General features: G+C 40.2%; 1 protein-coding gene across 1 annotated transcript; it reads right to left on the reverse strand.

The window, feature by feature from the left end:
* Positions 1-3050: 3050 nt before the first annotated feature.
* oscp1b (organic solute carrier partner 1b) lies at positions 3051-12105 on the reverse strand (the record flags this gene model as incomplete). The annotated part of the gene is made up of 10 exons (XM_080540820.1): positions 11977-12105; positions 10454-10608; positions 8803-8970; positions 8248-8328; positions 7663-7766; positions 6952-7080; positions 5845-5914; positions 5350-5492; positions 4898-4961; positions 3051-3170 (listed from the first exon to the last, which is right to left on the reverse strand). The coding sequence occupies exons 1-10, from the start codon at positions 12086-12088 to the stop codon at positions 3051-3053; spliced, it is 1146 nt and encodes a 381-aa protein (XP_080396946.1). The 5' UTR covers positions 12089-12105.
* Between the last annotated feature and the right edge of the window lie 2764 nt (positions 12106-14869).

The following is a 14869-nucleotide window of genomic DNA, read 5'->3' on the forward strand; positions in this document are numbered from 1 at the left end:
GCCTCAGCATGTTGTGACTGTGTGGTATGCAGGAGTTTTGTGGCTCTGTGTGTGTGTGTGTGTGGGGGGGGGGGGGGGGTGCATCATGGTCGACTGGGGGAAGGGGGTTCTGAGACGTGCCCAGACTATCACAGTTTTTCTTTTGACAACTCGACTGCAGGCCGCTCTCCAAATAACCCAGGTACAGACAAAGTGCTGTTGCCATAGCAATAGTAAGCCTATACTGTTTTCAGGAGTGGCTAAGGTCTAGTTCCAGATGAATGAGATTTGGACAATATTGGCTTTGATATAAGGTTTTTATGTTATTCTGTTTTTTTTCCACAGTTCTGCTTTGGTTTAAGTGAATGAACTGACTGTGGGAGTATTTATGGGAAGTTAAATGTATGAAAATGTAGTTAAAGCTAGATTCCTGAAGAGCTAACTTTAATTATGTGTATGCATTTTCATTGACTGTTGTACATTACAGTTTTTCTCAATTGCTAAAACACATTTCACAAAACTTTCCTCCATTTTCCCAAAACTCTAAACACAACACACTTTTCTAAAGCTACATAAACAAAACCACACCTTCTCTCTTCAAAACTCAAACTTTCACACCAAAACAGCTGCTCAAAGCCTGCAAAAATGTAAACACTATATGCATCATTACAGACTACAACAAAACAACTGAAAACAAAATGTTCAGTGTGTGAGAATGTTCTTTTTTTTCACAACTGCCAAAGCACATTTTTAGAAACCTTACAGTATCTGTTCTCAGAATATATCACTGTAGAGTATTGGGCATTCATAGATGTGTGTGTTTCATATGAACAGTATGTAAATCTACAGAAAATACAGTATGTATGTTACGGTACATGTGGGAATACGGTACATGTGGGAAAACTAGGGTTAGGGTTAAGTGACTTGGTACATGCTGGCATGTCTAACCCTAACCTTAACCCTAACCCTAACCCTAACCTTAACCCTAATCCTAACCTTAACCCTACCCCTAACCCTAATCCTAACCCTAGTTTTCCCACATGTACCGTATTCCCACATGTACCGTAACATGTACACTACTGTACTGTATCACAACTCAATGCAAACACTACAGAGGATCCATTACACACAACAATACTCACTGAAAACAATGTTCAGGGTGTGATGTTTTTTAATTTATTTATGGAACTATACCACACACACACACACACACACACACAACAATCATTTGCAACAAGTGTCTTAAATGTGTCTTATGTTTAATGAATGAAGCCAGGTGTGTTCATTGTGTTCAAATTGCATCACATGAGCTGGGGTAGTGGTGGTCTAGTCTAGTGGATAGTGAGTTGGACTTGGGATCGGAAAGTTGTGAGTTCAAATCCCGCCTGAAGCCACACCACTACTAGTGTGCCCTTGGGTAAGGCACTTAGCCCTCAGTTACTCCAGGGGGAATGTCCCTGTAATTCGTAATTGTAAGTCGCTTTGGATAAAAGCGTCTGCTAAATGGCAAAATTATTAATTATTAAAATTATGAGCTTTAATTTGAGAATTTGAGCAGAGTTTTTTGCAACTTGTGTTTTAGCAAGACAAAATGTGTTTTCCTTTAAGGAGGATTGTGTTTTGTGAATAGTGTCTTCATGTGAAACGTGTTTATGGTTTTGGCAAATGGGAGCTAGTTTTATTAAATGTGTTTAGAGAACTGGTCATTTGGTTTAGAGAATTGGCTTTTGTGTTTTAGCAATTGGGAAAAACTGTAACTCCACTGTAGCGATGTATCCACAGCACCCCCTAGTGACCAGACTCTTCTACTACAACAACATTCAGGCATAGTAATTGCCTAGCCTGGATTAGCACTCAATCATCAACAAATTGCTTACACATAAAAACTGCACATGACGGTTCATACTTATTTTATTAAACTATGTATTACAAAACGAACATTCTCTACACAATATTTCTGATGATCTCTACCGGCTGCGATCCCCTCGCACAAAACAAGAGTTCACAAAAGCAAATGTATGTATCTCATGACACATTCAAATAAATAATCCCTGCCATAAATATATTTACATGTTGGACCATAGGCCTTAGTCATATTGCATTATTTGCAAAGAATCAGCTCTTCAAATATTGTTGTTGTACTTTGAGATTTTCTTTTTTCTTTTTTCTTTTTAAATTTTAACAACCCATTTGATGAGGACATACTGTATTACAAGAAGTAAAATATTTCATGGTATTCTGTTGTTACGTATTTACAAAATAGTTCATCTTACCGTATATGTAGACACTAAAGTTCCTCAACCTAACTCTATCCATGCTTTTGAATGCTCATTTTGACAAGTGCACTTGGGTTTCTTCCACTTCCACCACAGCCTCTTTGGGTCCTGTATTCATTACATAAGAGACAATCTTGACTGTGACAATCAGTAAAAACACTTAATACAGTACAGCCAACATGGAAGCCAGGGTTATCTAAGCCTCATGGGTGATAACAACAAAAGGAAACAGGACGTTACTAAAGGCCTAATCAAAAATGTTATCAACAGTATTTGAAAAAGCATGAATCACGTTTGAACAAATTGCAATTCAAACAGGATCAGAAGAAACCATTGTATAGATTTGAGGAAAAAACAAAATCAGTCCCAAAGATACAATTAGACATTTCAGTAACACATCTAAAGCTATGATGTATGTTTGAGATGAAAAAAAAAACGAAAAAAAAAACATGAAAGAAGCTTGATTGGGAAGCTTGATTGGGAACTCTCCCTCCTCCGTTGAAAACTACACAACCTTGCAGTTTACAGTTGGTCCATGGCAAACCAATGAAGCGACCTGTTCCCATTCAGCATTTCAAAGCTCTATGGACACACACACAGATGAGGTTTCTGGTGTGTGTGTGTGTGTGTGTGTGTGAGTGAGGCAACAGTCATGTTTGCAGGGTGAAACAGCAGCAGACATTCTGTCCTGACAGTAGACTGTACCGTTCCCAACCCACTCTGCCCTCCCCCCCACCCCCCACCCCCCTGGGCACTGTTGCCATGGATACCACAGCACAGCGACACGTCATGATGTCACAGTCCGTCCATCATGGCCAGAAGGTCGTCTCCTTTACTGCTGGCACTCGGACACGGCTCTGCCGCCTCTGTGAACTCCCCCATGATCTTGGCCAGCTCCGCACTGGCCTGCTGGTCCTGTAAGACACGTCACCAATGGTTGAGCGTTCGATTACCTTCCATCCTGTTAGACCGACCCATCCTTGTATCTTTGATAACTTATAATCCTTAGCTTGTCAATGAGATGAGATGATTCTGTTTGGGCAGCGTGTCTGAACATGGGTGGTTCATCAGGGCTAAGAGGAGTTTTGAATAGCTTCCCTTTACTGCAGTGACACGACAGCTTTATTATCCTGGAGCATGGGCGCTGTGCATCTCCTGTCACAGATAATACTCATGAGAAATGTCATTATGATGACACCTGGGCCTATAGAGTAGGACGATCAAAGGATGATCTCAAAGCAGCAGCGATTCTACATTATGGGCACCAGGGCACCAGGTGGCGCTGTGGTGCAAGATGTTTGTTACATCGGGACGTTGTGGCAACATGTATTTTATTGAATACAAAAAAAAGTGATTCAATGGTGAAATTGGTGTGTATAAACTTGACTCACAATCCTTATATAGTGCTGTTTTGGAGTAATTTCTCTAGTGTGTGTGACAAAATTATTTAAATGTACGTTTTTTTAGGTTTTTTTGGTGGGGGGGGCATTTGGCGCCCTCCAGGCATTTGGCACCCTAGGCGACCGCCTAGTTCGCCTATGCCTAGGACCGGCCCTGGCACTCTGTGTCCTATGTCTCTTCTGTCGGGCAGTGGAGCACTGTGCCCCGTCGTTGCTAGGGGAACGTGAGCATGACTGACGTAAGCAGGGAAACATTTTAATTGGGTGATAGGGCCGAAAATGTTTACGCCCAATAATTAATTCTACCTAGCAAAAAAATATTAAACGCTAATGACGTTAACATGGCCTGACATGACAGGAAATGATCACAAAGTGATGCAGTTGATCTACTGTATGTATGTCTGTCATTAATAATGCTAACTAGATAACAATGTATCGTGTAGATTGTTTGTTGACCGTGCAGTTCAGTACATTGTGTTTGAAAGAGGAGTTGGAGGTAACTTTTCGACAATGAAGAGAATTAAGACATTCGCAAGAAACACAATGGGACAACAGCGATGGATGCCATGCTTTCCATTGAAAATACATTGATCCAGGGACAGATTGATTTCAACAGTAAAGTTAATTTAATTTTAATTAATTAATTTTGCCATTTAGCAGACGCTTTTATCCAAAGCGACTTACAATTACGAATTACAGGGACATTCCCGCTGGAGTAACTGAGGGCTAAGTGCCTTACCCAAGGGCACACTAGTAGTGGTGTGGCTTCAGGCGGGATTTGAACTCACAACCTTCCGATCCCAAGTCCAACTCACTATCCACTAGACCACCACTACCCCTAAACCACTAAAGTCATCGAGAGGTTTGCTCACGCAAAGAACCGCCGCACTACCTTCTTATTCAAGTGAGGTATGTTTGGTCATGTATGACACATGTATGACACATGGACAGTGCATTCACTGTAGACCGTATTGGTTTTGTTTTGTAGTCATTTTAAACGTGTTATACTGGCTGTGATATACAGTGGAGGACTAAATGTGACGTGTGGTGCTCATGCCTAGACCTGTTACCGTACTTGTCGCTTTACAGAACCCATTTGTTGCAACGGTGACGTGATACAAAACTGCCCTCCAGAAATGCCATGCTAAAATCGACCAAGTTATATGAAGGCATTTCATATAGTTCAATATTTAGTTGGAGTGTTTTTTAAAGAGAAAATGGGTTACCGTGAACAGAATTTACCTTTGTTGCTTGGATGTTCACGACTTCGTACGACAGATCATCTGGTCTCGATACCAACGCCTCCCTGAAGACGAACCCACATCATTGTTGAATAATTTTAAAATGCAAATCAGCCTGTTTCATCATGTTGGGACAGACACTCAAATTACAGATCTGGCACACTGCAAACAGATTTCACACAAGACACAACAACAACAAGAAGCACCCTTAAAATACACCCTAGAGCAATAAAGCAATATTCATGGAACGGAGGACTTACATTTACATTTACATTTTTGGCATTTAGCAGACGCCTTATTCCAAAGCGACTTACAATCAATACATTTGAATACTAAGCATGTGAATCATCAGTCCACCAGTCGTAGCAGGAAGAGTAATCTAGCTCAGGCCCGGGGCCATTGATAGAAGGAAAAACCTTCTTCTAAAACCTATTTTTTCTTTTTTTTACTTACTCCTCTTCTTCGTCTGTGTTAAAGAGGTTGACTCTGAAGCCGTTGTCTCCCTGGCTTCCTGCCTTCTGCACCTCCAGACCTCCCATCAGCCTGGCCAGCAGGTTGAGCTCCTCCTTGGCCAGGGGGTTGGGAGCCGTGTTGACCTGTGGACACAGTAAGAGGAGAACATGACGATTCAAATAAAAGTACTCGTTTCATGATGTGCATTCTGCATTTGTTTATGGCATCTTCCACTGTGAATTAAGTAGTAATAAAACACATAGTAATAAAAAAATAAAAAAGACAAATGAAATAAATAAAAAAAGACCAATGTCTAACATTTACATCCTTAGAAGTAGAATATTTCACAATGGACATAAAATTATGTTTAGAAGAAAAACATGATGCAAGGCCTTTCAGGAGATTCAGGTCCATCCAATGATGGGATAGTAGCTAGACCCAGGTCTGATCTGAACATGCAGACTTACCAGGTCTGATCTGAACATGCAGACTCACCTTGGTGTTCTGTGCAGAGTTTTTGGACGTCCCTGACATGTGAGTCTCCACTGGACGGCTCACGCTGTACCTGCAGTAAACACAAGCACACACCCGGGCGACTGAAACACAATGTGGCATCCGGGGGGGAGGCAGATCACAGTGTCCCTGTGTAAATTATTCACACGGCAATGAGCGACGACCTTGACCACGACTATGAACATCCTATTCGAATTCTATTTCTATGTACCATGTCGCATGGAATCTTACTATAGTAGAGAAAGTAGAGTAAACTGTACTAGTGGGGATGTGTCTGGGGTTAACAGTGCAACAGCATTGGTGTTAGCAATTTCATATGGCAATTTCTTATCGGCAAACAATCAAAATGTTCTGACTTTTATTCCCGAAAATTTAAATAAATGTCAACGTTGCTGGAAAAATCAATGACACACTCGCTAGTCAAACCTAAATATTGCAATGCAATGGATTCGGTGAGTAATCCCCCACTACTCTACACTAACTAGGTAGTAGTGGGGATTACTCACCGAATCCATTTGCATTGAAATGTTTTGGCTTGACTAGCGAGTGTGTCGTTCAAATTCGTACATTTATTCACATTTTTCAGAATAAGTCTGAACATTTGGTGGGTTGCCGACTTGTTCCCCCTTTCACCAGCTGCTGTCACAAATTAGCTTTAGGCAGGGATAGGCAGGACCATGAAAGGCAAGAGGGCGTTCTCATTTGCAGCCCCTTCCTCTTGGAATTCTTTACAGCAGAGTCTGAAACTGTCTCATCTGATCCCTCTCTCCAGTTTCAAGCTCTTGCTGAGAGACATACAGTGCGAGTCTGTGATTTGTTCTTGCAATTGAGTTGACCCTCCCTTTGGCCCATTGCTGACCCCTCCCTGTCCCTAGCTCTTTAGCTGTCTAGTTTTAGACTATGTAGTTTTAGACTATGTAGTTTTAGTTTAGTTTTAGACTATGTCGGCCAGGTTTTGTATTGTATTTGTTTGTGGTGGATGTTGTTGTTGTATGCCTGTGAACAGGTCACACTTGAAAATGAGCCCTTGGGGCTCAATGTGTTTTTACCTGTATAAATAAAGGTTAAATAAAATAAAATAAAACTTACATATTAGTGCCCAGCTTGATGACCCTCTCTCCAAACATCTCAAAGGATCCCTCACGCAGAGCGCTGGCATAGTTTCCACCATTACGAAACTGCTGTCGCTTCAGCTCCTCACCACTGCAACTGAACCACCTGAGTAAAAACACACAGACAACAACACACTCAATAAACCATATTGTTGTTTTTAATATTACGTATGAACACATTGAATACAACTGATTGTTTCACATTATTATCCAAGTCCAAGTGACGGTGACACTATTCAGGATAGACTTTGTTTCAGATGTTTTGATGTACTAAGAAAAACAAGTCTTTTCACAACATTTTCACATTTGTCTCTAGCTCATGTTCGCCACACGAGCCCAAGATGAGAAATTAATAATTGCTGCACACAAATCCTTTAACAATTTGAGCCAGGCATGAAAGGCCTTTAGGCCCTTCTACATTTAGAAGACGGCTGATTGTTCAACACTCCCTTAATAACGCAATTAGCTGCAGATGCAGTGCCTGTTGTCAATGTCTGCGAGAGACAAGTACATAGATGTAATTAAAAAGCACACATCGACGCATCAACACGTGGGATTAAGTGGAAACTACAGCCCCTATTCAAAGCATCCAATTAAAGTGTGTTTTTAGTTCAATTTCTGAAGGATTTCAGTTGGATTCCTTCATTTTGGGTGGAGTAGTAGGCAATTAAACTGTATCCTGTGGTACCTGATAATTCCAGGGACTTGCGTCCCGTGCGGCACGGGACCAGAAGTTGGAAGGACGAAGCGCCCGTTGGAGTTCTGCACTTTGTCTTTGAGGAAGATGGAAACCTGCACATACAGCTCAGTCAAGCATTGACAATTCGTGACGTTAGAATTATAAGGTTCTATCTCCATTTTTGTCAGAATTTAGTTTTTTTACATAATCTGATCCATTAGGTGTTTATTAATGCCTGTGTGGTGTTAATTTTAAAATGTAGACATTTTTGAGTTAGTAATTCATAAAATACAAAGGTTCCATCTCACAAAACATAATGGAATGTAAAAACTTTGACGCTCAATATCTCTGAACTGCCCTAAACGGAGATAGAACCTTATCATTCTAAACGGAGATAGAACCTTATCATTCTAAGCTCACAAATTGCTGCACAGCAATTTAAAACCCATTGAAAGCTGATTCTTCCAAAAACAACACTGAAATTAACTCATGATCTCTCTCCTTAAAACAGGAGTTGGAGTCAAACATAAAAAAATCAACTCAGTAACTGTCCTTTTCTTAAAGCAGTATCTCTGTATGAGATAATGGACTCACCCTTATGTGCATGTCTTGAAAGAAGATGAGGAGTGTTTGCCTTATGAGCTGAAATTCACCACTAGACAACAGGGAATATATCTACGAACAAAAAAAAGACAATTCATTAGAGGTGAATATGAATAGTAGCGTTTTTGTGAATCATAAGAAACCCTGAACGTTCTATATGTCCCAGAGTGTTGCTGTACACCAAAGCTATAGTGAATGGTGTCTGCAGGGCAGCTACTGTATGTTTCAATGTGATTTATTTTTCTTCTTTTGTGATTTACTTTAATGGAAACCACTTCCCTCCCACAAATGGAAGCAAGCCTCCTCTCTAAGTACCTCTATGATCTCTAAGTACCCATATGATCTCTAAGTATGACCTCTATGATGTGGCCTGAGGTGGTCCAGTGGTCTAGCACGGCGGTCTACAGTGCACACATAATATACCCATGTCGGCATGGGTTCGAATCCGGTCCGTGCCCTGCTGACATGCCCTCTCCTCTTTACTTTCCTGTCTATCTTCACTCTCTCCAATCCAATAAAATAAAAAATAAAAAAAACTTTAAGTACCTCTATGAGCTGCCTGTATGTCTCGTCAACCTGGCTGAGGATGCTGGGGGTGTCCTTCACAAAGTCCTTGATGGCGTCCATGTGGTTGAACGACACGAGGAGGATGTCTTTGGGACGCGGACAGAGAAGCACCTGGTACTTGAAGGCCATGGTCATCAGGTCATAAAGCTGTGTGCATAAACAACAAGGACACATGAAAACAACCTATCGTCATCATGCAAAATAATAGTATTAAATAAAAGTATTTGTTAATGGTAGTGTGACTCTTAGGGCCCTATTATGCACTTCTTAACTTGCCGTCTTAAGTCTTAATTAAGACGCACCGCCAGGTTAAGACCTACCGCCACCCTTATTATAATAATTTGACTCATGTGTATTTGTAGAGTAATATGTAGGCTAATAAAAAGTGATTCTGATTCTAGACCTACATACGGACCTTTATATAATTATGTGGATGAACCAACCCGGTTTGTTTATCATTTGTGCTTAGGCTACATACAACTGTGATTTCTATCCAACAAAATTATTAAGACAACAAATATTGTTGTTTTCCGAAAGCATATTGCCCTATTCATAGAATCTAACCCAAATGTATAAGTCAGAGATGATATGAACTGCCATTAGGGAACACAGGATGCTGTACCAAGAATGTGATGATAACGAAGGTAATGTCATGATGGCCCTAATTATGCTATTGAGTCCATATAAACATGGTTTTATTTTAAAATAAAGATATGCTGAAGATAGATCTAGATAGATAGAGCCTAGTTAGTTTCAGGTGGTTTCTCAGAGGAGGCATTGTTTAAACACTGAATATGTATCCTTCGTTCCTCGATATGGCTTAAAGTGCAGACTCCCAGCTTTAATTTGAGGGTATTCACATCCAAATTTGGATGATGGGTTTAGGAATTACAGCTCTTTAATATGTAGCCCCGCCTTTTTCAAGGGACCAAAAGTAATTAGACGATTGACTCAAACGCTGTTTCGTGGACTGATATGGGCTCTTCCTTAGTTATTTCTTTATCAAGTAAGCAGGTAAAAGGTCCATGCCCTGCTGACATGCCCTCTCCTCCTTACTGTCCTGTCTAGCTTCACTCTTCTTCAAAGCATCACAAAGGAGGAAACCCAGCATTTGGTGATGTCCAAACTTCAGACTTGAGGCAGTCATTGCCTACAAAGGATTCTTGACAAAGTATTTAAACATTAGCATTTTATGTATGATTATGTTAATTTGTCCAATTACATTTGAGCCCAATTACATTGAGCCTTATACAAGTGGTATAAAAACGGTTGCAATACCTAAATGTTTCATACAACATTTTTGTTCAACCCCATCAATTAGGCCTACAGCTGAAAGTCTACACTTCAATTGGATCTGGATTGTTTCATTTCAAAGCCTTTGTGGTTGGCGTACAGACAGAGACAAAATCATGGAAATTGTGTCACTGTTGAAATATTTCCGGACCTAACTGTACATAAGTGGTTACTACAAGGAAGGAAGGAGGATGCATCTCTAAAGTATAACAGGGCCAGACTAGAACAAACAAATGACCTCTCAACACTTAAAGCCTAGACACTTATGACACTTTTGTGTGTGTGTGTGTGTGTGTGTGTGTGTGTGTGTGTGTGTGTGTGTGTTCTGTGCCTGTACCTTGTCCATGCTGGCCTGGTTGAGCCTCATAATCGAGGCGTGGGCCAGTCGGTCAAACACGGTCCTGAGAGCCTTCTTAGAGTACAGCTCCTGGGGCTTGAACAGCTCCTCCAGGAACTTCTTATTGAACATGGTGGTGATGATGTCATTCATAACTGCCAACGTGAAGGTACACAGTACAAAGGGATGAGTTCACAAGCAGAGGCTTGAAATAATGTTCATCCTTAAGCAAGCCGATGTACAGGTGCAACTCGCAAAAGTTCATTTATTTCAGTAATTCAACTTAGGGTTAAACGTAGATATTATATAGACTCATTACATGCAAAGCAAGATATTTCAAGCCTTTATTTGTTATAAATTTGATGATTATGGCTTACAGCTTGTGAAAAACCCAAATTAAATATCTCAGAAATGTTTAATATTACATGAAATCAATAAGAAAAGGATTTTAAATACAGAAATGTCAGCCCTCTGAAAAGTATAATCATGCATATGTACAATGCAATGAGTCTATATAATATTTAAGTTTAACCCTTTAAGTTGAATTACTGAATTAATGAATGAACTTTTGCATGATATTCAAAATGTTTGAGTTGCACCTGGACATTCTATTAATCTCGCAGAGCCAGACAGTGTCAGTCAGTGTGCCTCCAAATATTGCATACAACTGTAACGTCGGGGGGGCTAGATGAACATTCTATAGGCGAGGTACAACTTCCCCCTATTCCCAATGCCCTTGCAAAGCAACCGCAATGTCTAAATCTAGATATCAGCTTGCTATTGTTTGTGGCTTTGGGGAGTGAAGTCTTTCTTGTCCTAGTAAAGATCAGTGATTTAGAATAGCCTTGTTCTAGGCCAGGGTGGGCTATAATTATTATGTAGACATGTTGGAGTAGGAGGAGCAGAGTGAATGAATTTGTTGAGCTGGGATCTCATCTAGGCTCTAGTCGTGTGATCTTTACAGCTTGTGTATTATATGAACATGTTGGTTTTGTCTTTCTAACTTGTTAATGCCAAAAAGCAGAGCAGATAAGAGATGCATTGCATGATGAGAAACTTCCAAATACCTCTCCTTCTGTCCTCCTCTATCCAATCAGCTACAATGGAGAGTTATTAACAAGTTAAACAACAGGGAGGCAAATACATTATGCTCAAATGTCTGTCTTCTAGCTAAGCATGTTGTTGTTGACATGAAGGCCCCACGTTGTCCATGTCAGGGGCCCTAGGCTGTCTGTCTGTCTGTCTGTCTGTGTTCACTTGTGATTCATTTGTTAACAGGCAGCTAGATGTCAGTTTGAGTTTGAGTGTTTACGAGATGGCTGATTGCTTACAGGAACATGATTAGCTAATTAACCCCTCTTAAAATGAATGACCAACACTGATCACTGCATAGTGAGCTAGCTAGTCAAGTTGACTGTGTGTGTGTGTGTGTGTGTGTGTGTGTGTCAAGTTGACTAGCTAGCATGTTAGATTCCTGTCTGGTTCCAGGCTAAGCTAAGCTAACATAGCTAGCCTAGCTGTACCTTTCCTGGCCTTGTCAGCAGGGATGTTCTGGGCTCTGAGGCGCTGGTCCAGGATGTAGAGCATCTCTCCCCCCAGGTTGATGAACAGCAGCGGCAGCGTCCTGGACGACATCTTTGATCAATGTCAATGTCCTTCTAAAGCCTGGTGTAGTGTGTTGTGCTATCTGCCTGGTGTGTGTAGTCTGTTAGGCTAGCTGTCTGGTTATGCTAGCTGTCTGGTAGGCTAGCTGTCTGGTAGGCTAGCTGTCTGGTAGGCTAGCTGTTGTTGGTGGAGGGTTAAAGCGTCGGTAAGCTTCCACCTGGTTGCCAGGTCACGAAGGAAAACAACCAATCAGGATCGCGGATCGTTGCGTGCATTGCGTGCCTACGTCAGGGACGTGCAAAGGTGGGCGGGACGGGGGTCCGTCCAAAGCGCCGATAGATATCAGAGCCAGAAATAATATGACTAATTCAGGGCTGCCAAGTTTCACCAAAAGTTTGGAGTGAGATTTTTTGATGGTGGAGCGACCCAAAACTGTCCACGTTTTGGCAGCGGCGGCCCCTCTCTCCCACCCAATTATTTGTGCTAGTTTCCTGCAATTTTACATGTTGTTTAGTTTAGTTTATTAGTTTATGATGTCGTGGACAGTCCCCATTAATTAACTGTTACAACAGTAAATGGAGCAGCTTTAGCCTACATGGCTAATTTCCAGCTGTAGTCCCCGGGCCAGTTGACAATAGGCTCCCTAAAATAAAATACATTGGTTTAAAAAATTACAATTGCAGCAAACACAAACAAATGGAGCAGGACATACAAACATATCAAGCATAATTGGAGCAAGCACAAACATGCCGGGGAGACAAGACATTCAAGCACAAATGGCAGCAACATCAATACAGTTCATGAGATAAGAACAGTACAAAGTGGACAAAGGAAGAGCAAATAGTCACAGCAACATACAGGCACAGCAGCATCCAGACATTGAAGCACACACAGACATATGCAGGCGGGTAGCAAAGATAGAGGTGTACATACAACACACACGTCACATCTGACAGAAATTAGTGTATGCAGTTATAGTTATTGCAAAGCCATGCCTTAAGTTAACTTCCCCCTGGTCCCTGCTGTCTTTTACATACTGTGTTGTGATGTATAGATGTTTTTGATACTTGTGTATTATGGCATTCATGTTTTATATCGTATATATTGGGTTGTGTTTTATATTGTATATATTGTGTTGTGTTTTGTGTAGACTTGCCTCTGTTCTGCCAATTGGCCAGATCGTCTTTGTAAATGAGAATTGGTTCTCAATTGACTTATCTGGTTAAATAAAGGTTAAATAAAAAATAAAATTAAAATTAAAATAAATCACAGATATAGACACATCAATTAGGCTACACATCACAATCACAGTAATCGATCATACATGAATCACCGTATCAACCCAGAGTGTCCCCAATGAACCCTATGTGTGGACACAACAGGGTTAGCCCAGTCTTTTAAATAAATATATTATTATTATTTATTAATAATACCGTAATACATCCGTAATACATCATAGGCAGAGTAGGTGCAAGGAAAGTAGGTGCAATTTCAACACCATAATCAACATCGATATTGCGCAGTTGACGTTTATGAGTTGTTGATACAGTACTAAGCATACTACAATAATACTATTACTATCATATCATATCTAACCGAATACAGACGAGGAAGAGGCGAGTGAATTGTCAGGAAAACAGTCCCTGTATGACATTGATTGGTGGGAGCCGGGGCGAGTTGTATTCGTTATACAATATATAAATCACATGTCAACCAAAGGCTAACTAACTCAGACCAAAACAAAATATAGGCTTATAGCAGCATAACTTGATAAGTTGACAAATCAGCACACATAAATATAGAACGAATTTGAGGCTGACCAACGTCTGATCACCATATTGCAACATTTTAAAGTTTGAAAGTCTAACCGTATATAGGTTTAACAGGGACATAATAGCCTATGCACAGAATATATACTATCATAATCAGGACAGGAAAGAAAACATAGGCAATATTTATTTATGAGGAAGACAGGCGTATACAGATATGTGTGCTTGGCTTGCAGAGAGGGGGTTGAATTGCATCATTTGTATTTATATGTTAAAGCACTTTGAGCTGCAACGTTTGCAGGAAAAGTGCTATACAAAAAAGGGTTATGATTATGATTATGATTATAATAATGATAATAATAATAATCATCATCATTATTATTATTATTATCATGCAAACATATCTGTTTGAGCGCGCCCTCCGAAGTTTGACCGCAGACGTAAAAAATACACCATGACGTCATAAAAACCCAATAGAATGGGTTGGTGTGACAACGGCACTATGGCGTCATGATAAACCTATAATAGAATGGTTTGGTCAAACTTTTGTGTGACAACGGTACATACAGACTTTTATAACGGTACATGAAGAGAGATTGTCCGCTGAGAATATATATATATATATATATATTATATACCATTTCTGCTACAGTCTGCTACTTTCATAAGGATGAGTAGAAAAAGCAGGAATTCTTCGTTTCCACGAAGCCCCCTTTCGGTATGTTAGTTTTGTCTTCTCTTTCCATTTAATAATAATAATAATATCTTATATCTAATAATGTTATTCATGTTAATATTATTAATATCTAATGTATCTTTTAATGTTAGTTGATGAATCTATATATTTGTATATATTTGCATATTTACTTAAATATGTATAACGGTACATGATAGACAGACTGTCCGCGGGGATACAGTTAAGGATGAGTAGAAAAAGGAGGAATTCTTCGTTTCCACAACGCCCCCTTTCGGTATGTGAGATATCTAAGAGCCAAAAGTGTGTGTTTGTGTGTGTGTGTGTGTGTGTGTGTGTGTGTGTGTG

Source organism: Nansenia antarctica (assembly GCF_963989245.1).
Source record: "Nansenia antarctica genome assembly, chromosome: 10".
Taxonomy (NCBI): domain Eukaryota; kingdom Metazoa; phylum Chordata; class Actinopteri; order Argentiniformes; family Microstomatidae; genus Nansenia; species Nansenia antarctica.